Source organism: Microcaecilia unicolor, chromosome 9 (genome assembly GCF_901765095.1).
Source record: "Microcaecilia unicolor chromosome 9, aMicUni1.1, whole genome shotgun sequence".
Classification (NCBI taxonomy): domain Eukaryota; kingdom Metazoa; phylum Chordata; class Amphibia; order Gymnophiona; family Siphonopidae; genus Microcaecilia; species Microcaecilia unicolor.
In genome coordinates this window covers 146,337,150-146,364,124 of record NC_044039.1, presented here as the reverse complement: position 1 = coordinate 146,364,124, position 26,975 = coordinate 146,337,150, and the positions used below count along the sequence as shown (strand labels likewise).

The 26,975-nt window shown below is 43.4% G+C and overlaps 1 protein-coding gene across 1 annotated transcript in view; it reads right to left on the bottom strand.

The window, feature by feature from the left end:
• INO80 (INO80 complex ATPase subunit) overlaps positions 1–26,975 on the bottom strand; it is a 462,811-nt gene that overhangs the window by 106,700 nt on the left and 329,136 nt on the right. Inside the window, exon 26 of the mRNA XM_030213886.1 lies at positions 66–291. Within this exon, the coding sequence (XP_030069746.1) occupies positions 66–291 (226 nt within the window). The remainder of the gene's footprint in view (positions 1–65; positions 292–26,975) is intronic.

Sequence of the window (26,975 nt, the reverse complement as noted above, 5' to 3'; positions counted from 1 at the left end):
TGGGAGAGACCAAGGTGTTAGACCCAACATCCTTTCAATCCACAAAGTCCAGGGCTCTAACCCACCTGGTATTCTGATGAAAGACCAACCATTCTGAGGTCTGACAGCCAACAGTCCTCCTGTACATTCTGGAAAAAACTGAAAGCGTCGATTCATCCAATCCGCTGCCAGCTCAGGGGACCCATTCATCAAGCACTGCTTAACTGCTAGACTTCCCCCTTCCTTTATCGCCCTGCGCTCATACTCCGCAGTCCTATCATTGCAGTATGAGTCCATTGGTACAGCAGTCACCTAAGACATGAGAAGAAACCATGCCACATAATTAGTTTATTTCTTTTGAATTAGTTAAGATAAAATAAGGTTTCTGGTTTTTACACTCTCCCCTAGAGCAATATGCAGTATGAATGGCGCTCTTTCTCTTGAAAATATCTTTAACCTATCTAACGGACAAGTGCACTGCTTCCATGGTATTATTTTTTCTCTTATACTAGAACTACCTTCTACATCAGCTAGGGCACCATGAAACTTCAGTTGTTCATAGTTTGCGCATGTCTCCTTTCCAGTCTAGCCCATCCATCGTTTTGTTTACTGATCTTACCCCCTTCCAGCACCCAGAACAGTGTACGAAGTTAAAAAAAAAAATCACAACATAAGTAACAAAGAACTGCAAAACATACAAGACACAAAAACAAAGATGTGACCAACACCACAAACATCTCCCTGCAAACACCCCAAAGCAAAAGCAGAGCAGCAGGCCCATGACAATTATCCCAAGAAAACGACCCCATTCATAAAATCCAGCCATACACCTAAAGAACAGCCTACCTCTGAAAATCATAACTAACATGCAGGAAAAAAAAATCAAGTCTACATTTCTCCTAAAGCAAACATAGCTTGGATCTTGTTTGACTTCTAGAGGGAAGTCCATTCCATGAGGAGCCACTTCTGAAAATGCCCTCGTTCTCTAACATGGGATTTAACTGATCCGGAGTCAAGACTGTAGCTACATATGAAGTCCAGCATGTATGTATTGTGGAGACGAAGACTGTGTCCGAATTTTAAAAAGCATGGGACAGGCACGTGGGATCCCTTAAGAAAAGGAGGAGTTAGTGGTTACTGAGGATAGGCAGACTGGATGGGCCATTTGGTCCTTATCTGCCATCATGTTTCTATGTACACACATTTCCTCCCTCTCCTCTAGTCTTGCTGCAGTGTCTCCCCTTCCCTGAAGCCTCGGTTAACCTAATGAACAGCACGTGGACCTGAGAATGCACAAAAGCATCCTGAAAGGCAGTGTACAGCACTACTAGAGTCAACAGGCTAGCCCTGGTACAGGGGTTTTTAGTTAAAATGCAATTTTTTTTTTTTTTTTTTGCTGGCATACATGCGATGCTGTAAGTTGCCTTAAGCATCACTTAGAAAGGCAGGTTGAAAAGATAATACATTGTATTGCAAACCTCTTATACTAAAGGACATGTGAAGATTTCTACAACATATTAAATCGACGGTCCTTTTTCTTAAGAATAATAAGTACTGTGCTGATGATTGCTGAACAGATTCAAGAGTGGCTGGGCAAAAGTGATTCAAAGCACTGCTTATACGGAGACTAAATGAGGTTTGTGACCATTTGCTCACCCCTTTGTAATCACAACTGGCTTCATAATCACCTCATTACTAGAGATTCCTGAAGATCTCAGCTCCTCTAACATAGAAGGCTGATAGAAAGTGGATGCAGTACCAGCAGCTGCCCTGGGTCTTCAGAACTCAACTCTGGAGTTTTTCCAGGCCTTCTTTGAAACAAGTGCCTATGATATATTGGAATGCAAAAAAGCTTGGCATCTTTCACGGAAAAATGTAACATGCATTTATTTTGTTTTAATGAAGAGTTTTGCTCCTGCATGGCTTCTGGTTGATTGCCATCCAATATGGTTTTTACTTCTCAAAGATCAGATGACTGGCTACATTTATGCCCATGCAAAGTTCTCATACGTGCATTTGAAATGAAATAAAGCAGAAACAAGGACAAACCAGCCTCTCAAAATAAGAAGGTCCTTTCCATTATACTCCAAGTTGCTGATATTAAGAATGGGAGGGTGGAAGTGGAAATCAGGAATAGTTCTTTATGGCTGCTTTCTTCTCCTTTTGTACACACCTGTTAAATTAATATTAATTAATATTGGCTGGTAGCAGACAATTAGCCCCAGGTATTCACTGCCAGCCCTTATTCAGGCACCAACACTGAATATCCAGGGCTATGTGGGCATGTGTTGGCCAATGGCACTTATGTGGATCCTGGCTGAATGCTGGCTGGAATGATGGTATCAGGTCCCTCTTAGCCCCCCTCCCCCAATTCCAATCCACCTTCACAGCCCCCCCCCCCAACACCAACAATAGAAGTCCCTCTACAAAAACACACAATGTGCCCCTCCCCCCGGACCAAATTTCAACAACAAAAGCATCTCCACACATGGAATAACCCCCGATTATGGAACCACTCTCCCGTACCACCAGATATAGTCAGGTAGGACCAAGGGGGGGGGGGGGGGAGGGCTTCTATTGTTGGGGAGGGCGATTGGGTCATGTTCAAAGGAGGACATGGAAAGCTACAAGATGGTACCCAGAAGCTATGTAGGTGCCAGCTGATATTCCATGCCAGCACCCACATAGCTACAGTAAAAAGGCAAAGCTAATACTGCCTTTTGTGCAGTCCTATCTGCCCACTTAGGTATGTGAATATCATCAGTGCCTGCATAAGTGCTGGCTCCTCCTCAGCTCCACCCCCAGATTTAAGACGGACGGTTAGAGCTGATATTCAGCACCACTGCACAGTTATCGGCATCTAGCCCACTGAGCATGATTAAAGTGGGCAGGAGTCTCTGCCTGGTTAAATCACTTTGAATACTGACCCCCCCCCCCCCCCCAGTTCCTATTACAACACAACAGGATTTTGCTTTTCTCTGTCTTGACCTGAGAAAGAGGGGTTTAGCGCCCAAAAGCTAATAAAAAAAATGTATTGTTAGACCAATAAAAAGTACCACTGCATATTATTTACCCCATTTGTTTTTACTGATTAATCTATTTCTACACATTGAAATAGATCATGGAAACCACACTACTTTATCCATTGCTTCAAAAGACATAAGCCTGCGGAAATCGGCACCCTGGTATAATAACAGTTTATCAGACTTAACGAAGAACTGCAGGCCCCATAAGCGGACTTAGCACAAGACTGATAAATCTGAAATTAAACATACCTGGAGTAAGCAATTTTCTCTGTATAAATCAGAATTATTCTTAGCTAGGAGATCTTATCATGCTACTCAAATAGAGAATTTACCTATTTAAAAAAGCTTTTTCACATTGTTCGTAATTTGTGTTCTCCTCCTTTAGGAGAAGACATGAAACTTAATCAACCTTCATCCCAGAAGCACAGTTTTTTTTTTTTTTTTTTTACTAAGAGCGAGAAAATTAGATAACTACTATCTACAGATATTATCCACTTATAGTAACACTAGTAAAAAAGCCCCGTTTCTGATGCAAATGAAACAGGGGCTAGCAATGTTTTCTTCTGTGTGCATGTGGGAGTGTGTGTGTCCCTGCCCTCTGGCCTCTCTCCCCTCCCCCCTCTGAGTCCTTCACTGTTACAGAGCCAGCGATTTGATTTCCTGCTCTGCTGTTTTCCTTCACTGACTGTGTTACAGAGAGGGCGGGGCAGACACTCATAGGGAAACCGGATATCTCGCCCCCTTCACACTTCCGGCTGGAGGCTTCATAGAACGTTGGTGTTGCTTTTTATATAGAGAGATAGTAGATGATGGCAGAAAAAGACCTGCACGGTCCATCCAGTCTGCCCAACAAGACAACTCATGTGTGCTACTTTTTGTGTATACCCTACTTTGATTTGTACCTATGCTCTTTAGGGCACAGACCGTATAAGTCTGCCCAGCACTATCCCCGCCTCCCAACCACCAGCCCCGCCTCCCAACCACCGGCTCTGGCACAGACCATATAAGTCTGCCCAGCACTATCCCCGCCTCCCACCACCGGCTCTGGCACAGACCGTATAAGTCTGCCCAGCACTATCCCTGCCTCCCAACCTCCAGTCCCGCCTCCCACCACCGGCTCTGGCACAGACCGTATAAGTTTGCCCCGCACTATCCCCGCCTCCCAACCTCCAGCCCCGCTTCACACTACCGGCTCTGCTATCCAATCTCGGTTAAGCGCCTGAGGATCCATTCCTTCTGAACAGGATTCCTTTATGTTTATCCCACGCATGTTTGAATTCTGTTACCGTTTTCATCTCCATTTGTGTGAGAGGGTTTATAGAACACTGCTCCTCACCCTTAAAAACAGTCCCTCAAATAGTCTGAACCACCTTAAGCTCATTTGTCCAGTCCAGGAGGAAGTAAGCTGCAAGGGGTGGAGTCAGAACCAGAAGTATAAAAGGCAGGGCCAGGCTGAGGTTAAGGAGACCCAGCATATGTTTTTACAGCTTATGTCTAATGATCCTGTCCTGGATAAGGTAAGCTACTTTTGTTTCCTGATTTCAGACTATTAAGCCTTGCTCTGAACAAGATAGAACCGAGAACGTACAGGCTGTGGTTGGGGTGTAGCAGCCTCACCAACCAGACTATGTTTTGGGCCTGCTAGACAGAGGCTTGCTTGATAATGTAATTACTGAACTACAGAGGTGTTTCATTTTATGTTCCTGGTTCTGTGACGTAACATGCCTCTGGATTCAGTTAATAAACCACTTAATTTTGTTTATATACTTTTGTCCAGCTGTGTTTTTTCGTAGGCTCACCCTCAAACCCCTGCTCAGGGTATCACAGTCTAATATTACTGCTGAGATTTCAGTTTAACTTTGATAATGTTTCTTTTTCTTTGGTGGAAACATTTACAAAAAGTAACAAAATCTTCATCAGCACTTCATAGCTGTCAGCGTTTTTTCTGAGTGAACTTCCCACTCAGATTATCTACTAGATTACTTTTTGTTGCCTAATTCTGCTTTGAGCGCTGGTGTTTACCCATGGTCATATTTTATTAACATCGATCCCTAAGTCTGAGGGGTTGGATCTTTCAATCCCTTCAAAGAGACCCAGTGTGTTTTTTCTAGCAAAAAAGGTGCCGGTACTCAAACGCCGGGCCACCCTTCAGGGGTGGGATGATCATTGAGTGACCCACCCCACAGTTGCCAGGCCCCCTGCAACCAGTCACAGAGGAGTGGCCTAGTGGTTAGAGCACTGGTCTTGCAATTCAGAGGTGGCCAGTTCAAATCGTAGGGTTACCATATGGCTCCAGAAAAAGGAGGACGGATTGAGCCAGCCGGGTTTTACTTCCATTGCTTTCAATGGAAGTAATTGAGCCAGCCGGGTTTTACTTCCATTGCTTTTTCTGGAGCCATATGGTAACCCTAAATCTTGGGCAAGTCACTTAACCCTCCATTGCCTCAGGTAAAACTTAGATTGTGAGCCCTCCTGGAACAGAGAATATCCAGAGTACCTGAATGTAACTCAACTTGAGCTACTACTGAAAAAGGTGTGAGCAAAATCTAAATAAATAAATCTACGACAAGACTGAATTGGTGTGTAGGGCCTGAGCTCTTTCATTAAAACTTGGGGACCACGGGTCAATTTTAGCAGTCAATGGAAAAGGTGCCAGTTCTCAGTACCCCCCCCCCCTTAAAAAAAAAAAAAAAAAAAAAGCCCTGAATCCTATTACTAGCATACTAGTTCTTTCTAAACTGATGGAATCACTTGTAGGGTTACAGCTTTATCATGTTATTGAACAATACTCGTGTTTAAATAGTACTCAATTCAGTTTAAGACTGCTCTTTCCTTTGAAAGTTATGACCTGGAAAGCCCTAAGCTTGGGCAAACAGATAATACTCCTGAAATCTGATGTATCTGGAGCTTTTGATTCAGTAGCGATCATTCAAAGCTGCATGAGAAGCTTAGCGAACTGGAATTCAGTGGTTCTGTACTTAGCTGGTTCAGGGTTCTTAACAAATCTGTTACTACATCTTAAAGAATGGTGTCTGCTTGAATATTTGGAGTCCTTCTTGTGGCATCTCCCAGGGGTTGCCACTTTCTCCTTTACTATTCAATCTGTTCATATCAGACATTGGTACCATCACTATGCCTGATGATACATTTCTTTGTTCTTATGCAGATGATATTTTTCTTTTGGCTCCTGTATATTCCAATCACATGCTAACTTTTCAGACTATTGAACAATGTATTCTTAAGATTAAGGCATGGGCTCATGACAATTTCCTTATGTTGAATGCAAAGTCTGACAAACATTTTATGGTTCAGTAACTTGTTAACTGATATTCCCAGCATGGTTACTTTATCTGATGGTGTGACTTTAAAGGTCGTACAGTATGCACGTGTTAGGAGTTTTTCTGGATTCTACTTTATCTTTTGAGATTCAAATTAATACTGTGGTTAAAAAGTGCTTTTTAAACGTAAGCAGCTAAGGTCAATCTGTTCCAATTTTTATGACAGAGATTTTGCCTTAGTGGTATAAGCTATGATGATATCTGCCTTGATTACTGTAATTCCATACATCTTGGTCGGCCACAAAAATAAACTGCAACGACTTCAAAACACAACCTGAGGATGATTTTTCATTGTACTAAATATGCAAGTGTACCCCCTCTGCTGAAATCCTGCCATTGGCTTCATATACATGCCAGAGTGTTGTATAAAACATTGTTTTATAGTCATAAAGTGACATATGGGCTTGATCCTCTTTAACTGTAGAACTAAATTATTCTAGAGATCAGTGTATGCTGTTTTTAACCTCTCCCAGTGGGTTGAAATATTCTAAGCATTGGAAATCATCTTTTTCCATTGGTTCTGTTTCTACTTGTAATGGTCTGCCTTGTAGAACTCAGGATGGAAAGTTCTTACTTTTCTTTCAGGAAAAAGCTGAAAACATATCTTTTTGAGAAATGTTATGCTTGATAGAGCTCTTTTTTATTTTATTAGTTTTATTGTGAGATGTTTTTCTGAGCTATGTAATTACTTTTATTGTATGTTAAACTGTTAGCTTTCAGCTCTTTAATTGATATAATTGAATATTATTTTCATTTTTATGTATCTATTTTATGTAAAAGCTGAATTGTTGTGCCTTTCTGACATTACCTTATAAACCACCTAGGACCATCTGTTTGGAAAAGGTTAAAGATAGAAGACTCTGGCTGTAAAAGGTGAGCGATATAATCTTAAACCTGTAAGATAAGATAACGCATTCTGCAAATGCTTTGTAAACCCATGTTGGATTGTCACATGGTCATCTCACTTCCAGGCCGAGTGTCTGTCATCTGCTGCTATCTCAGCTCTGTGTAGTTGTTCTTTCCAGTTCTACTGCCTTCGAGAGTCTGTCATCTGCTGCTATCTCAGCTCTGTGTAGTTGTTCTTTCCAGTTCTACTGCCTTCAAGATCTACTGCTACCCAGCAGCAGCAGGAGAAAATAGGAGACAGACTTTTGGAGCATATCTTGGATGACATCCATCCTTTGGTACTTTTTGCTCACCTTCCAGAAAACCATAAAGATTCAGATAGTTGAACAGCTGTGTATTCTGATGCCTGCAAGCCCTCCTGATAAAATGTTGGTCCCCAGCAGACAAGGCTGCCTTTTGTATAGTCTGTAGTGTCCTCTTATCTCTTCTCACCAGGCTCCTCAGAAGTGCTATTCTCAGAAGCAGACAAAAGCTACGAGTAAACAATCACAAATCCAAAAAAATGGAAAACAAATTATTGAGGTGTATGTGTGTGGAAGGAAGTTGGAAGGTGGGGGTAGATCTGAGAAAGGGAAAGAGGCTATAGCAGTATTCCCATTTGTTTTTTTCCATTTAAACAAGCATGTTGAACGCAGTCTGTTGCACTAGCAGAAGAAGCTGTTTTGTAAGGATGAAAACAGAAAAGATTGTGGAAATCACCACCTTAAACTTGGGACTGTCAACTGTTTTCCAAAACAGCTCTGTCCCCTGAAATCCTACCTGGAAATTTGTAATACATACATAGTAACATAGTAGATGACGGCAGAAAAAGACCTGCACGGTCCATCTAGTCTGCCCTCGATAAACTCATGTGTATACCTTACCTTGATTTGTACCTGTCTTTTTCAGGGCACAGACCATATAAGTCTGTGCAGCAGTATTTCCCGCCTCCCAACCACCAGTCCGCCTCCCATCACCGGCTCCGGCACAGACCCCGTATAAGTCTGCCCTCCCCCATCCTAGCCTCTCAACCACCAACCCCTCTTCCCCCCGCCACCCAATTTCAGCTAAGCTTCCATAGGTACCATAGGAGTCAGTTTTTCAAAATGATTGAGGGTGCTAAACCCAATGGAAATTACCTTCCCTGGACACAAAGAGTGTACTTAATACTGGTGGTGCTCAAGCACCACAGAGCTGGCTCCTGTGGTAGGTACCACTTTTTTTTTTTTTTTTAATCTTGTGTCCAACTTCCAAATGCAAACTAGGCAGTATCGGATACAATGGTACCAAAAGATGACAAAAACAAATAAAGCCACTTGAAAATCAGACATGCAGTTCAGAGATGCAAATTCTTTCCTTTTCACAGAACCCTCCATGCCAAGACTTCAAAAGGAAGGCCACAAGGTTGGAGAGATCCTAGAAGATCTTAGAAGATGGGAGAGTCTTAGGGCCAGATGCACTAAACAACGAGCCATTAACGAGCAAGTAGTAAACCCTGGCATGCACTAAAGACTTTTTTCCGACGACGGTAGCAGCTAACGAAAACGGAATGCAGATGAGCAAATTGTATAGAAACCCTATTGTAATGAGATGCAGTAACGTTTTCCGATTGCCTTAACGCTGGAAAATCTAACGAGAGGTCTGTACCTCTCGTTGGGGCTGCGCGGGATTGAAAAACTGCAACAAAAGCAGTTTTGGCTGTCACCCCCCCCCCCCCGAAGACGCCGCGCTGCTCACCCCCCTCCGATGCGGCTCGATCCAGGACAATGCAGTTGAGGACACCCATCCAAAAAAAAAACCCAAAAAAAAAACCCATCCATTTTGGCCCCCTAATAATATAAACGTCTTTTTTGTCAGTGCTTCACTCAGCTGAGACCTGGAAGTCCATGAGCCAATCACAACGTGTTCAACCGAGCTAAATGCGCTGTGATTGGCTCAGAGACTTCCTGGTCTCTCAGCTGAGTGAAGCACTGACAAAAAAGACATTTTTATTATTGCAAAGGGGAAAGGCGGCCAAAATGGGCTCCCATTCCAAAAAAAAAAAAAAGTCCATTTTGGCCCCCTTAATAAAAAAAGTCTTTTTTGGCAGTGCTTCACTCAGCTGAGACCTGGAAGTCCCAGAGCCAATCACAACACATTCAGCCGAGCTAAACGCGCTGTGATTGGCTCAGAGACTTCCTGGTCTCTTAGCTGAGTGAAGCACTGCCAAAAAAGACATTTTTATTATTATGGGGCCAAAATGGACGTTTTTTTTTTTTTTTTGGATGGGCGTCCTCAACTGCACTGTCCTGGATCGAGCCGCATCGGAGGGGGTTAGCAGCGCGGCATCTTCGGGTGGCACAGGGAGGCATGTTTGGCATGCGAAGAGCAGCCAGCATAATGCTTGGTTGCTCTTCGCATGCTCGACCGGCCGACTATCTGACTGTTTAATGACGGAATCGAGAATGCAAGTGAGCTACAATGAGCAGCTCATTTGCATTCCTATTCCTTGATGCATGCCCATTCCTTACCGATTCGCTAAGGGAATCGGTAAGGAAAAGGCTTTAACGTGTCTTTAGTGCATCTTGCCCTTAGAAAAGCATAAAGATGTGAAGAGCGTAGGAGCCTGAACATGTGATCCTATCCCTCATTCAAAATACTACTGCCATGATCAGCTGTGAACATTCTGGTATTATATAGAGCTTTGTTTCAAATTCTCTTCATAGTTCTCTCAGGAACAACATATATTTCCTGATTGTTACAATCTTACAGACCATCTCAGAGCCTACATAAAACTCATAACACCATGACTCTTAATAAAACACCAGATTCTATTATAGAGCTTTACAAAATGAAATAAGAAAAAGTATCCAAGGAAAATGTTGATGCAATGCTCTGTATATTTCTGAAATATAAAGAACATTTAGGAAAATTTTCATGTCCAATTTGTATAATACAACCCAAGGCTGCACACTAGAAAGACCGAGTTAAAGGACCCAGAAGAAAAAAAAAAAAGGAACAATGAACAGAGTACAAAATACAAGAAGGGGAGAATGGGGGTTGGGGGGGGGGGGGGGGGGGACAGAGGTGCTTGCAGTTCTGACTGATAAAATTATAGCTAATTAGTACATAAGTACATAAGTACATAAGTAGTGCCATACTGGGAAAGACCAAAGGTCCATCTAGCCCAGCATCCTGTCACCGACAGTGGCCAATCCAGGTCAAGGGCACCTGGCACGCTCCCCAAACGTAAAAACATTCCAGACAAGTTATACCTAAAAATGCGGAATTTTTCCAAGTCCATTTAATAGCGGTCTATGGACTTGTCCTTTAGGAATCTATCTAACCCATTTTTAAACTCCGTCAAGCTAACCGCCCGTACCACGTTCTCCGGCAACGAATTCCAGAGTCTAATTACACGTTGGGTGAAGAAAAATTTTCTCCGATTCGTTTTAAATTTACCACACTGTAGCTTCAACTCATGCCCTCTAGTCCTAGTATTTTTGGATAGCGTGAACAGTCGCTTCACATCCACCCGATCCATTCCACTCATTATTTTATACACTTCTATCATATCTCCCCTCAGCCGTCTCTTCTCCAAGCTGAAAAGCCCTAGCCTTCTCAGCCTCTCTTCATAGGAAAGTCGTCCCATCCCCACTATCATTTTCGTCACCCTTCGCTGTACCTTTTCCAATTCTACTATATCTTTTTTGAGATACGGAGACCAGTACTGAACACAATACTCCAGGTGCGGTCGCACCATGGAGCGATACAACGGCATTATAACATCCGCACACCTGGACTCCATACCCTTCCTAATAACACCCAACATTCTATTCGCTTTCCTAGCCGCAGCAGCACACTGAGCAGAAGGTTTCAGCGTATCATCGACGACGACACCAGGTCTTGATACCCCTTCTTAAATAACTGTTTCAAACAGAAAAAAAATGATCATTACTATCCTATTATAATTAGATAAACTGAGCCAGAGGGTAATGAAGGGACTTAACAGCAGAGTCAGAGTCAGTACAACAGCACAATTTATTCTTGGGAATCTCTCATTGTTCACGGTCTTCCTCCCTCTCCAAATAAAGTTACGTAAAATTAGTTTTTTGTCACTTGCTAGTGGGTAACACCACATATAGTTTTAACATGTTACAATAGGAGTGTGGAAAGGAAAATGCCTGGCAGGATTACTCACATCAGACCTGCAGAATATGAACACACAGTACTGCACTGCCACCTGCTGCAAAAGATGTGAAACTGCAGCTCTAGACATTTCAGAAAAGGGTCTACTACAGTTGGTCAAGTGGTATGGACTGGATAGTCAGTGTAATAGTTTAATCTTTAAACAACAATCCAGACAAACTTACTCAGGTTTTTTTCAGGGGGGGGGGAGGGAGGGTGTTCAAACTGAACATTTTCTACATGGGGAATATGACCAATTTAAACTTTTCTTTTCCTTCGCCCATCTATAAATGTGGAGAGTTTTAATAGGTTAAATTCTACAGACCAAATCCTTCTTTCTGCCTATTAGAAGAAACCCTAACATGATTATTAAGGCATGTGCAGCTAAGCAGTGGAAAACAAAATGGCTGGCAAAACTTGGGGACAGTGTATTTTTTCTGTGTAGAAGTGGACTGTGGGTGTGTGTCTGGCCAGACAGCTTAATCATTCATCCCCAGATCCTCACCACATCTGTCTCTCCTTCCAAAGAGCGCATCACAGCTCATCACAAACTTAATTCTGAATGGTCTACCATCTTCTCTTCTTTGAAGACATTCATGGAGTGGAGGAGAAACCTACTGGTTAGAGCAGTGGGTTGAGAATTAAGGGAGCCACATTGGGATTAGAACTGTGGCTCCTTATTATCTTTGGCAAATTACTTAACCCTCCACTGCTTTAGCTACAAAAACAGACTGTAAGCCCTCCAGAGGAAAGAAAATACCTACTGTACCTGAATATAACTTGCCTTCAAGCTACTACTGAAAAAAGGCATGAGCTAAATCCAAAATCCCTTCCCTTCCTCTTCATGTGTCTCCAAAATATTACTCTTCAGCTCTGTGGGAATATATAGAAGCAACACTTCCCTTACATGGAATTTATACCACACTGCAATAAATTTAAAGGTAGACATACCTACTAGACTTCAGATTTAGAACAGAGGTTTTCCTTAAAAAAACAAAACACTGAAGCTTATAGACTTTACACATCATATTTAGACATAGCTATCTTTTATTCTTTAATGCCTATAATGTGTACACTGCTCTAGAAACAAAATCCTTCTGTTTGTAAATCAGGCTATTTATCTGCAAGTGACAAATTATCCTCTGGGTTTAGTAACTGTCTTGTGACCTAAACAAAAGGACAGTAACAAAATAAAATTTAAAATGAGAAAAACAATATTTTTAGATATGGAGTTACAAATGGAGATTTGTACGATGCTGTTTCCAGTTCCAAGTGGTAGGAACCAGAGTAGCAACCATGACAATTTGAATTCATCGTCAGATGAATGAACCATAACACTAGCTTATTTAAAAATGCCAGATGTTGGTGGCACTTTACAGATTTAGGTAACTGAAGCATGAGCTTTCAAGCACAAAAGTCTACTTCATCACATGTAGTGAACTCTTCCTCCAAATCTGCTTAGTCTATGAAGACTCCACCAGTCCCTGTGTTGCTACTACTGACTAACCCAGCTACACCTCTGGTATATTTAAAAGATTGAGTTCAATCTTAAAATAAAAAAAAAAATAAAAAAAAAAACCAACAAGTCAGGAGAACTTTTCTTAGCACTGTCTTGGAGCGCTAGTGTGAAGGTCAGATCAGCTGTCCATCCCTTACAAGTGCATTTTCAGGAACACAGAAAACCTTCCAGGCCCAATGGCACCAAGCCAGGTTTGCTTCTAATTCAAGCCGATGGTAGAATGCAATTTTCTCTCTGGTGCAGAGACCCCTAAACAAGTGTTACCATTGCTTTTGTCCAGTTTCTAGAATTTAATGATCCACATCCTCCTAACACTGCTGTTTACTTAAAGGCAGATTACAATGTTAGAATGAGCAGCTTGGTAATAAAAGCTGCCAGCTGATGGCTTCCATTAGAATCATTATTACTACTATTAAAACTTAGCCTGCATAGGCAGGAGGTACAAACACTATCAGCTTCATAATCCTTCCAAGTCAATAGCAGACCACAAGTTGCAAGTGAGGGGTAATTGAGAACAGATGTCCTCCCCCATGGTCTGGCTACTGTTGCCACCAAGTCAAGTGCAAAATGCAGCAAAGAGTCGTATCTTGCCAGCAGGTGGCTGACTGGACTTCTGCATTAGATGTGATAATAAATGAAGGCTTTTAATATCTGTAAATATAATTACAGCTTGCCAGAGACCTAAAGCATTTGCTTTTACTGGACCATAAAACAAAGTAAATATGAGTTGCATGTAAACCACTTGTACCAGTTACCAAGATTTATAAGTCTTTCTAATCTATTGTTTGTTTCTTGTTATCTGCAGTGGCCATACTTTCAGGGGAGTACGATGCTGAAAAACAGCCTGAAAGTAGAGGGAGGTCTGACTACTAGCACCATGACAGAAAGGGCCAGACCTATTACTTTACAGAAAAACCTGTTGTGTGTTCATAACAGAATCTCTCTCCTATTGAGGCTTGCAGGGTGCCTTTGAGGCAGTACTGTCATATAGAAGGTTGTCAGTTTGATCCTGGCCGATGATCAGAACTCCTGCAGTAAATCAACAGCGCAGAAACCATACTGCTGGAACAGCACAGAAACCTAGCTTGCCAATGCTCAAAGGAAATGATATTCAAATTATATGTGTGCTGTAAAAGTGAAAGCAGGGGGTGGGGGAGAAACATGCTTGGTGCATGTGCAGACAAGTTTTGCAGTAAGTTCAATATGCTCCTGTGTGCATGCACCTGGCAAACCCGAAAGTGAAGCACAAATTGGCATTTGTTTTCTATGCTTTTAGATATAAGCATTTCAATTTATTATGATTTATTTTTTAAATACGTTTACATTTAAACACAGAAAACAGTTGCCAATGTGTGCTTTCACTTTCGGGTTTGGTCTGACCCACACATATTTGTCTCTCACTACCATAATTTAGGGGCTTGCCTGGGCTTCCTTTTGCTTCCAACTTATATATAAATAAAACCCAGCAGATTTTAAAGAAAGAATAAAGAGAAATCCTCCTTTCAAACACCCTAACACCTTCTCCTAGCTGGCGTTATTTTTTTCAGTGGTAAGGCGGCTTTATTTTGTGCGCTGTTCTCTGAGCACTGGGAGGAAATGGATGTTAATGAGGTCATTTCCTGTTTGGCTACATTAGCATGCTATTTGTATTAATCTTTGGTGTGCTCACTGTCTCCCGTGCTACAGCCTCTGAGCACTTTGCGCTCACTAATGGGGGTGCAAGTTCAGCGCTAGTCACCTCTAGCGCCTGTGTTTGGTTCTGAGTTATATCATCTGCTCCCTGAGTCAACTGAGGTGGGATGCTGCGGGTGGTGTTCAACTGTGGTCCCTGCTTAAAGGTGACAACTAGAGGGCATATTCAGAGCCTCTAAATGTAGAGTTCCAAAATGAGCCCTGATTAATGACTCCCAGCCCAGGGCCATTGCTTCAAAAGATCAGACTAGGTACAAAGTTAGGGAGTTAGGGGCTACAGAGGATGGGCAGACTAGATGGGTCATATGGCCTTTATCTGCTGTCATGTTTCTATGTTTCTATAAAGCTAAAAGGGGAGGATATTAGGGGGTGGGGGAAAATTGGATACTTGTGAATAGAAGACTCACAGCACCAGGATCCCAGCCCTGAGTCCAACTGAGCAGAAGAACAAAGAGGCAGAAGAAAATTCTGGGATTAAACAGAGGAGTGTGGTAGCCGTGTTAGTCCACTCTTAAGGTTATCAAACAAAATAAAACATGGAAAAGAAAATAAGATGATACCTTTTTTATTGGACATAACTTAATACATTTCTTGATTAGCTTTCGAAGGTTGCCCTTCTTCCTCAGATCGGATTAAACATAAATTCAAGTTATGAGTCAATATTTAAACTTCACGGCCAGCGATATTTTTTAAAGTTCCAGCCACAGCATTTAAATAAAATCTGGATAGTCGGTGGCACTGAATATCTGGATAGAATAAACAGTGCTCCTGCTATCTGAGTAAATTAGGACAGCCTTTTTGCTTTCTTAAATTTAGATAGTGAACTTATTACCATTATATGGATAATTTTGACTCTGCCCATTGAATGGCTCAACACTATGTTCTACCTTGCCAGAAAGATGATTATATTCCAATTTTTAACTTGTCCTCCAAATATCGAGGGGTCTCAGATTCAGATCTTTCAGATCAAGAATTGGCCTATTTATTAAAAAAGAAACATACAGATGAATTCCCTGGTCATGATCCTGCCTTGCCTCACTTCAAGCCTCCCTCAATCTCAAGGATGCCTGCACCCATATGCCTATGCATCCAAATCAGTGGCAGTTCCTAGGCTTCATCTTTTAAGTGTCACTACCGGTACAGAACATTTCCATCATCACCCAGCGTGTTCACAAAATGTCTGGCAGTGGTATCAACCTACCTTCGCAACAGAGGCCATTTCATTTAGCCTTACTTGGCCGACTGGCTACTGTCAGGACCTACTCTATCAACGGTAACTGCCTCATTACAAGAAACATGTATACTCTATGAAGTCCAGGATTTCTCCTCAGTATGGTCTATCTTACAGCAAAATAATGCATCACTTTTGTAGGTGCAGACTTAGATGCAATATCAACCAGGGAGTATCTTCCCAGAAACCATCGACGACTCATATCTTTGCAACAAGATAATCCAAGGTCAGATTGACCACTATCGCAGTGTCCTCAAATTATTGGGTTCTACGGCAGTCATTGTTCCCTTTGCAAGGAGACACATGAGAACCCCTCCCCCTCCAGTGGTATCTCAAGTTCCACTGGAATCAGCATTTTATAACCTTTATCACTCTCAGTCTGCCTGGTATCTGCCTACACTCTCCATTGGTATCAGAGCCATCAATCTTCAGCAGGGTTACCCATTCCAAATTCAATAGCGCCAGATCACTCTTCCCACAGATACATCTCTGTGGGCATGAGAAGCACACTTGTCCTATCTACATACTTAGGTATTCTTGAAAGTGCAAAATAAAAACTGCATCAATCACATCAGGTTACAGGCCATTATCAATGTTATCTGGATTTTTCTACAATAGCTACACTGTAAAGTGTTCTCATCCACATAATCAAGTGGCTATGTTTTATATAAACAAGAGGGGGTGGGGGTTCAGGTTCCTATTACCTTTGCCAGGAAGCACTAAAGATAGAACCTTGCATGGTCCATACAGGTCAACCTGCAAGCATCCTATCTTCTGGATGACAGCAATCAAATCAGACTTCCTCAGCTACAACTTGAACTCACACGAATGGTCCTTCAACTGATCAGTAACTCATTCTCTCTTTCACTGAAATTATATAAAAACTGAGTGAGAGTGCAGCCTGGAATAGAATAAAAGAGGCCTAGGAGGGTGGAGTTGGATTCTACACTCCAAACACATTCTTCAGTACTTTCTGTCCAAACCAACTGTCGCGTTGGGTATCCTGTGCAAGGCAGTAGTGAGATGTGAACGTGTGGACTGAAGACCACATTGCAGCCTTGCAAATTTCTTCAGTGGAGGACAGCAAGTGGGCTATCGATGCAGCCATGGCTCTGATATTATTTATTTTATGCATTCTTGTATCCCACTATTATCCAAAAACAAATTTCAGCTCAAAGTGGCTTACAATTTACATTTTGGTGAAGTTACAATAGTGATGTGCAAAGTGGAGAGAGCATCTATAGATTTGATTTGAAGAGGAAAAGGTAGAGTTTTGGTTATGTTTATTCATATAGTTTTTGAAGAGGTAGATTTGAAAGGAAGGTGACAGTATCTTTGTGATTAGCTGTAGAATTTGTTGAAGAGGTAGGTTTTCATTTCTTTTCTGAATTGGAGATTTGTGATGCTTCTGATGGTTTTTGGTATTGAGTTTCACTGTTTGGAACCCTGGTAGCTAAATTTGTTTTGTAGATGGTGCTTTTGCAGTTGGGTAGATGTAGGAGTAGGTAGTTTGTGTTTACTGGGCTGGCATTTCTTGAGGATAATTCAATGTTAAGCATATAGTCGGGTGCCATTCCAAATAGTATCTTGAAGATCAGGGTGCTCGCAAATATTCTTGCCTCGACTGGTAGCCAAATTTCAAGCAGCAGGGTTGCTCTTTCATATTTCAATTTCTTGAAAATCAGTCTTGCTGCCGTGTTTTGGACTGTTTACGGTGATTTTAGTGTATTTTCCTTGCACTCTACGTATGCTGCATTGTAGTAGTCTAGTTGTGATAGTATCATTGATTGGACCAGCATCCAGAAATAATGTCTAGAGAAATAGTCTCGTATTCTTCACAGTTTCCATAGTGTTCTGAAGCATTTGGATGTTACTGCAGATACTTGATTGTCCACTGGTAGATGTTTATTGAGAATGATTATTATTATTTTAAGCTGTGTTTTGATTTGGTATGTTTGTCAGTTGTGTGGGCCAGATAGTACTAGGAATTTCGTTTTTTGTCTGTTCAATTTGAGTTTGAAAGTTGTTGCCCATTCTTCCAGGAGGTCCAATCCTTTTTAAAATTTTTGTCCCGTTTATGATATTGTTTTGGAAAGGTATGAAGATGGTGATGTCATCTACATATATAAATGGGTTAAAACCCATTAATTCCAGTTTTTTTGTGAGTGGAGTCATCATTACATTGAAAGTATTGGCGATATCTGAGGTACCTTGCACTCAGAGATCCATGAGGCTGATGTTCGGTTGGACATCTTTACAATGTAGGATCTGGTCTTTAGGAAGCCATTGAACCTTGTTGCCACTGAACCGCTGATTCCTATGTTGTCGAACAGTGTCATTAGTGCGGTGTGGTCTACTAGGTTCAATGCACGTGACATGTCGAATTGTAGTAGTAATATGTTTTGTCCTTGGCATATTATGCTTCTGAATTTTGTTATCAGGGTGGTTATGACCATCTCAGTGTTGTGGTCTGAAATCCGATTGGGATTTATAAAGAACTGAAGTATTACATTAGTTGCTGTGTTACTAGACCTTACATCGTTTTGGTCAGTAGTGGTATTGAGGCTACTGGTCTATAATTTGTGATATCACTGATCTTGCTGGTAGTGCTTTTGGGGATAAGTGTGTACTATGTTGGCTTTGTCTGTTGAAAATTGACCTCTTTCAAACATGTATGTGATGTGTTTGGCGAGGGACTTGATGAACCATTTTGGTGGGTTTATCATCATGTAGTTGGGGCATCTGTCAAGTAGGCAGCATGCATGCGTGTAGTTTGTCAATAACGTCTTTACTGTGTCTAGTTGGGATGGTTTGAACGTGGTCCATATTCTGTCTGCTGCAGTGTGGTTGTGTTTCGCAGTCGTGTATGTAGTTTGATGTTTATTTGTGGTTTTGCAAGGTTTGAGCTTGTGTTTGTTATTTTGTTTTTGAAGTATTATGCTGTATTTATGCTGTTTGTGTATGTTCTTACGGCTTTTCTCCATATAGTTTTGTTTCCGTCTGTTTTGTTTTTGACCCATGCTCTTTTGAATTTCCTACAGTTTCTTCATGTGTAGTAGTTTGTCATTAAACCAGGGACGTGGTTGTTTTGTGATTTTTGTTTTTCTTTTAAGTGGTGCTATTTTATTTAGTGTGTTTTCACTTGTTTCGTTCCAGTTTCTCATGACTTGTTTATTCTCGGTTGGTATGTCATTGAGTTCATTTATTGCTGTTATCCAGAATGTGTGGTTGTCTACTTTTCCTCTGGCTGTGAATATGTGTTGGGTTCTTGGCTCTTTTTACTTGCCGCTTTCTTTCCATTGTAGTGTGAAAGTGAGCTTGCTGTGGTTTGACCATGGTACCTCTTCCCATGTGTGGTTTGTTAATATGTGGTTGTTACTCATTGAGAATCTGTGGACTAGTATGTCTAATTGGTGACCTTTTGTGTGCAATGAGATTCCTTGTGCTGTTGTGAAGTTCATTAGTGTTCTGGTGTTTTGTGTTTCTAGGTGCAGGTATATGTCACCTATTAATAGGGCATTTGGGTGATTGATGCAGATGTTTCATACGAATTCTGTGAAATCATCTTGAGCATTTGTCCAGCTTCCTGGAGGATGGCAGAATAATGTGATACATAGTTGGTCAGTTGTTTTGTTGGGTGATTTTGGATGCCAGGATTTCGATTGTTGAGGATGTGTTTAGCGACAGGTTCTGCTGTGAAGGAGGATTTCTATATTATTGCAATGCCTCCTCCCCTCCTTTTAGTTCTGTTGATATTTTATTAGGATTTACTTACCGCCTTTTTGAAGAAATTCACTCAAGGCGGTGTACAGTAAGAATAGATCAAACATGAGCAATAGACAATTAGAGCAGTAAAAATATTCAAAAACAATACAAAGTATGGCATGGTATACTTACAATGGCAACACAATGCGTAATAGAACATTATAATTGACAGTGAAGGGTAAAGCAAAGATGTAGCATATAGCTAGGTTAGACAGTAAGGTGATTGATTTAAAGAAAGTTGCACATGAAGTCAAAGAAATGGTTAAATATTATCTCAGCTAGGGTAGGAGTGGATAAGCATGTCCTGCTGAAGTATATGCAGCCCGAGTCACTCCTTATGTGTGTGAGACTAACAAGTTAGTTACTTCTTCCATTACAGGCCTGGTTGAAGAGCCAAACTTTCACCTGCTTCCTGAAGTAGAGACAGTCTTGTGTTAAGCGCAGCCTTTCAGGCAGTGCATTCCAGAGTGTGGGGGCTACTCCAGAGAAGGCTCGCTTGTGGGTATCACATCGTGTAATGTCTTTTGGAGAGGGTGTGGTTAGTGAAAGTCCTTGGGAGGACCTTAGTGTCCTTGCTGGTGTGAGGAGGATCATCCTATTTTTCAGGTAATCAGGGCCATTTCCTTTCAGGGCCTTGAAGATCAGACATAGTTTTAAATTTAGCCCTGAATTGTACTGGTAGCCAATGAAGTTTTTGCAAAAATGGTGTGATATGGTCACGTTGCTTGCAACCTTCTATGAGTCTTGCTGTTGCATTCTGAATCAACTGGAGCTGTAGTCAGACCATTGTATACTGCATTTCAGTAATCCAGTCGATGATACAACTGGGATAAGATTTACCTTCTCAATATAAGGAGAGAGGCAGCGCAGCTGTCGCAAATAGTAGAAGCAACTCTTGAAGGTTGCTTGGATTTGGGGAATAGAGTAAGTGTTGAATCTAACTGTATTCCAAGGTTCTTGACTTGTGATTTGAGGGGGGAGTTCGAACTTTCCAAAAGGGATTTTGATGTCAGGTATGTATCCACTTGTGTTAGAGACCCAGAGAAGCTCAGTTTTACTTGGGTTCAGGCAACGTTTGTTGTGTTTAGCCCATTCTTGAATTGATGTTAGACAGGTAATCTGTTTATTAAAGGACCAGCCGTTAAGCCCGTTAAAACGGGCGAGTATTGGTATGGGGGTTTTCCAGGGCCCCCTCCCCTTGCCGCTGCAGAGCCCCCTCCACCCACCTCGCTGCTGCAAGGCCCCCTGCTCTCCCTCCTTCCCTGCCAGCTCCAAGGCACCCCTCCGTCCCTCCCTCCCAGCTCCAAGGCACCAGTCCCTCCCCCCCCCCAGCTCCAAGGCCCCCTGCCCACCCTCCCAGTTCCAAGGCCCCATTCCCTCCCAGCTCCAAAGGCCCCCCTCCGTTCCTTCCCCCCATCCCAGCTCCAAGGGCCCCCCTGCGTCCCTCCCCAGCTCCAAGGCCCCATGCCCTCCCAGCTCCAAGGGCCCCCCCTCCAGCCAGCCAGCTCGAAGACCCCCTTCTGTCCCTCTCTCCCAGCTTCAAGGCCCCCCTCCTGCCCTGCCAGCTGCAAGGCCCTCTGTCTCTCCCTCCCAGCTCCAAGGGCCCTCTGTCCCTCCCCCTCCAAGGTCCCCCTCCGTCCCGCCCTCCCAGCTCCAAGGCCCCCCTCTCCTTCTGATACCTCCCATATCCAGCATTTCTCCTGCTCTCCCCTCCCCCCAAGGTCACCACCGCCCCTCCCCCCGAGGTCACCGCTACTGGTCCCCCCCCCCCCCCCCGGAGTCGCCGCCGCCCCCCCTCCACCCGGGCCCTCTCTTCGCTATTGAACTTACATTGCCGAAAACGCAGCAGGGCAGATCAGCTAAGCTGCTGTCGGCCTTCCTTCTCTGCCTGTGTCCTGCCCTCGTGTGATGTAACGTCGGCAAGGGCGGGACACAGGCAGGGAAGGAAGGCCGACGGCAGCTCAGCTGATCTGCCCTGCTGCGTTTTCGGCGATGTAAGTTCAATAGCGAAGAGAGGGCCCGGGCTGGGTGGAGGGGAGGCGGCGGCAGCGACTCCAGGTGGGAGGAGCAGTAGCGGCGACCTCGGGGGGGGGGGGGGAGCGGTTCCCTCCCCTTCGCGCAATTTCCCTCTCTGTCCCGCCCTCGTCATCACGTATTGACCCAGGGGCGGGACAGAGAGGGAAGTCTCTACTGCGCATTTGTGGGTGAGTACGGTCACTTGCATTTTATATGTTTGATGTAGGTAAGTCAGATTCAATGGGTATGAGTAGCTGCACATCATCTGCATAGATGCGGAACTGAGTGTCCATTGACCGAATCAGCTCAGCTAGTGGCTTGAGGTAGATATTGAACAGAATAGGTGACAATATCGATCCCTGTGGTACCCCGCAGGTCAGTGTCCATGGTGGTGATGAGTTGCTGCCAAATGTTATGGATTGCTTCCTGTCTGATAGGTAGGATGTGAACCAAGCAAGTACTGTTCCAGTGATACCTGTTTCTGTCAGTCGTGCTAGCATATCACGATTCACAGTGTCAAAAGCTGCTGAGAAGTCAAGCAGTACTAACATCGAGGTGAATCCCTCGGTTTATGTGAAGATCATCTAGTAGGGATACAAGGACCGTTTCTATACCATAACCAGGTCTGAATCCAAATTGGCATGGATCTAGCCAGTTTCTCTTTTCTAACCAGTCATTAAGTTGAACACACTGTTTATTCTATGAGTTTCCCTAGAAACGGGATGTTGGATACTGGCCTGTAACTTTCATGTTTGTCCTGGTTGGCAAATGCAGGGTTAAGGCTTTAAATTTTCTCAAAGAAACAGACCTTTTTAAAGTTGTGAATTCAGACCAGGCCTGTAAGATCAAAGGCTTCTAGCAACAGAGGAAAACAAATAGTTGTACTTAGCACTTCTATGTGAATTGCTTTGTAGAGGGGATTGATAATATTTGCGTTTAGTTTTAAGGAATCTAACAGATTCAGAGTTTTAGAAATAGATTATACAATTAAAATAAAGTTTTTGACTCACAGATTGCAGGTATGAATTTTAGAGTTTCTGGTTCTAATATCCTTGGATGGTCCAGTTGATGGTCCAATTGATGCAGATTGCTGTAGGCTTTTCCTTTGTTGTCCAGGAGGGTTAGAAGTAAATAAGGATCCCACTCTGATCACAGAGCATAAGGAGAGTTTTTTGCAATGTGAAGATAAAATTTTCTCTCTCAAAATAAATGGAAGACATTCAAAGTAAGATTGACGACTGGTGCCTGAAGACAGACTGGGTTGTAAATAGGCAGAAAATGTAATTATTTAATCTAAGTTGCAGAGCCTGATATGAACCCAGCCAGCCAGCTCTGATGGCACAGATATGTATTATTTTGTATCCTGGTGGGCATAAGTCTAGTAGTGCAGGGTCGTCTTCAAGGTGCAACCATGTTTGTTATTAGAAGTAGTCAGAGTTGTTCTGTTTCTATCCAGTCTCTTAGTAGTGTTGTCTTATTTACGGCTAATCTTGTGTTTATGTAACCTATTTGTATGGGGATATACAAACTACAATGTTTGTAGTCGTCTGTGTGGTCTGCCTGTTTTGCTCTTGTTGTTTTGTCGAGTGTTTTCATGTTTGGTTTCATGTTGCTGGTTGTTTGGCCTCTGCATTGTTATTTAGGTGGTGATTGGCTCTTCCAGTTGCTGGAATGGTCGTCTTCTTCCTGTGATGCATACTGGTATTTTGTTCCATTCGGTTGGAGTTGCTGATGGTATCCCTATTATCCACATTGTTATTGCATAGTAGAAGATCCATGCCCTTAGGCTGGCCATTTTTGAGGGTTACTTCTGGCTTGTGTGTGTTTGGGCTCAGAGGTGCTTGTGTTTGTGTGCTGCACGGACCGGGTTGTTTTTTGTTGTTGTTCTTTTTTCCCCTTTTACCTTGGCTGCGGGTTTGCCTGCATCAGTGAATGATCAGATAGAAGGTAGCTAGTACATAAAAATAATTCCCGCAGCAGTGAAAAATGTCCTTCAGTTAACAGTCACATCTAAAGGATAAATGAACAGTGGAAGTTTGATGTGCTATAGAGTAGTTGCTACTCAATATAGTGCTTGTGGCAACAGAATTACCCTGAGAGAGAATCAAGGCTGAAAAATTAATTGTAGTGGTGTTGCCACAAAAGGTGGGAGGCAAAAGTGCTCAGCTACGAGTGTCTGCTGCTGCAGCGAGTAATTAAGCAGGTGAGAAGATCACATCAAGAGTGCCTTAGTAGTTGCGCAGCATGTGAGCTGTGTGATTGCAGGAGTAGATTTTGGGCCTTGACATGACCCTCTCCAGGGTAAGCCCACCTGGGCAAAAGTGAAAGAAATGCAATCTGCCAGCCAATTAGAGATTGTGCGTTTCCCAATGGTGACCCCCATCTTGTTGGAATCAAAAGAAACAAAAAGTTGGGTGGACTGTCTGTGGGGCTTAGTCCACTCTAAGTAAAAGGCCAGTCTTGCTTGCAGTCCAAAGTGTGCAAGGCGCTCTTGTCGGGATGGGCATGAGGTCTGGGAAAAAATGTTGGTGAGACAATCGATTGGATCAGATAGAACTCCGCCACCACCATAGGCAGAAATTTAGGGTGCGTGCAGAGGACTACTCTGTTGTGATGAAACTTAGTATAAGGTGCATCTACCACTAAGGCCTGACGCTCATTGACCCTGCAAGCTGAAAAGAAACAGCCACAAAAAACATGACCTTCCAGGTCAAGTACTTCAGATGACAGGAATCCAGTGGCTCGAAAGGAGCTTTCATGAGCTGGGTAAGAATGACATTGAGGTCCCATGACACAGGTGGAGGCTTGACAGGGGCTTTGACAAAAGCAAATGACTCAAAGTGAACTAGAGGCTGTCTAGAGATGAGCTTACCCTCTACATGTCGGTAAGCATTAATCACACTGAGGTGAACCCTTATGGAGTTGGTCTTAAGGCCAGACTCAGAAAGGTGTAGAAGGTTTTCAAGCAGGGTCTGCATAGGGCAAGGAACAGGATCTAGAGCAGAGGTTTTCAACCCAGTTCTTGGGGCACACCCAGTCAGAGTTCACAATATTTCCACTGAATTCAATGGGAATACCCTGAAAACTCCAACTGGCTGGGTGTGCCCCGAGGACTGGGTTGAAAACCTCTGATCTAGGGCCCTGCCATCACACCAGATGGCAAACCTCCTCCATATGAAAGAACACCACCTCTTAGTGGAATCTTTCCTGGAAGTCAGCAAGACCCATAAGACACCCTCTGGAAGACCCAAGGAAGCAAATTCTAGGCTCTCAACATCCAGGCTGTAAGGGCCAGAGACTGAAGGTTGGGATGCAGACGAGATCTCTATGTAATGAGGGTCAGAAAACACTCCAATCTCCATGGTACTTCGGAGGATAACTCCAGAAGAAGAGGGAACCAGACCTGTTGGAGTCAAAAAGGAGCAATCAGAATCATGGTCTCGCATATTGCTCGAGTTTCAGCAGTCTTCCCCACAAGAGGTTGCATGACCCTGCTCAGTTTGTCAACCAAGCTAGTGTTTTTGCCCGCCAGATACGTGCGCGAAGAAGCATACCATACCGGACAGCCCAACACCACATCTGAATGGCCTCCCGACACAGAAAGCATGATCCGATCCCCCTGGCTTGTTGATGTAGTACATCGCAACTTGATTGCCCATTTGAACAAGTACAGTTTGGCGAGACAGCTGATCTCTGAAAGTCTTTAGAGCGTTCCAAATCACCCAAAGCTCTTGGAAACTGATCTGGAGATCGGCTTTCTGGGCGAATATTTATTTACAGCACTTATATCCCACAATTTCTCACCCAAGGGTAGGCCCAATGTGGCTTACAACAATCTACATAAACATACAGCAGGCAAGGTCAAACAGTTAATGTCCTAGAAGTATAATGGGAAAGGACAGAAGCGAGGTGAAGAAAAACAGAAAAAGCAGAGGATATAGCACCTTGAGTGTGAAGCCCATCTACATGAGCTCCCCACCCTAGGTGAGATGCATCCATCATTGGCACTTTTTATGGCTGAAGAATTTGAAATGGAAGTCCCAGAGTCAAACTGGATCGAATGGGGCACCACAACAGGGAGCAAGAAAGCTCTGTGGACACTCGGATGACATCCTCCAGATCTCCCGTGGCTTGGCACCACTGAGAAGCTAGAGTCCACTGGGCAGATCTCATGTGAAGACGTATCATGGGCGTCACAAACAATGGACACTGTGTCCCAATAACCTCAACATATGCCGAGCCGTGACCTGCTGAGAGGTTCAAACCCAAGAAGACAGTGCGACTAGAGTGTCCGTTCTCAGCCTAGGGAGGAAGGCTCAAACTTTCCGAGTATTGAGCAGGGTTCCAATGAATTCCAATTGCTGGACAGGGTGCAGATGGGACTTGGGGTAGTTTAAAATGAACCCTAGTAGCTCAAGCACCTGAATAGTCCTCCTCATGGACTCCTGAGAACCGTTCTTTGACATGCTCTTCACCAGCTAATCATCCAAATAAGGGAACACATGGACTCCCAATCTACGTAGCAATGCTGCTATTACCGCTAGACATTTGGTAAAGGACTCTGGGAGCTGACGTGAGGCCAAAGGCCAACACGCGGTACTGGAAGTGGCGTGTCCCCAGTTGAAATCGTAAATTTTTCCTGAGTGGAAGTATTGGGATGTGTTCAAGCATCCTTTAAGTCCAGAGACCATAGCCAATCATTTTCTTGAATCATGGGGAGAAGGGTGCCAAGGGAAACCATCCTGAACTTTTCTTTGACCAGGAATTTGTTCAGGGCGGGACGCATCCCCCCTGTCTTCTGCTGCACAAGTACCTGCAATAGAATCCCTGCCCTTCCTCCCCTGGTGGAATGGGCTTGACTGCATGGGCCTTCAGAAGGGCTGGGAATACCTCTGCAAGTACCTGCTCGTGCTGAGAACTGACGTAATGAGCTCTCGGTGGGCAATTTGGTGGTTTTTCTGATACCAATGCAGGGCATAACTGAGATGGGCTATTTGAATAACTCGCCGGTCAGAGGTTACAGGGGGTCACCTTTCAGCCCCCCCCCCCCCCCCCCCGACTGGTAAGTAATCCAGAATGGCCACTTTTACAGCGGCTATGCTCTGCTGGAGAGTCAAAAAGTCGTCCCTTGCTTTGACTGGGGAGCTGCTGGGTCTTCAGGCGCACGCTGTTGATGTGAATGAGAATACTGAGGTTGAGCCTGTTAAGGTGGGCAACAGGAGGTGGTGTACCTATGTCTCTGCAAGTAGTATGCGCCCCTCCTCAACTTGCCAAAAAACCTCCTAGAGGAGGTGGTAGATGCAGAAGGTGCCTGGCGGGGGAGAGAATGGATGGTATCAGTATGTTTCTTGATCTGG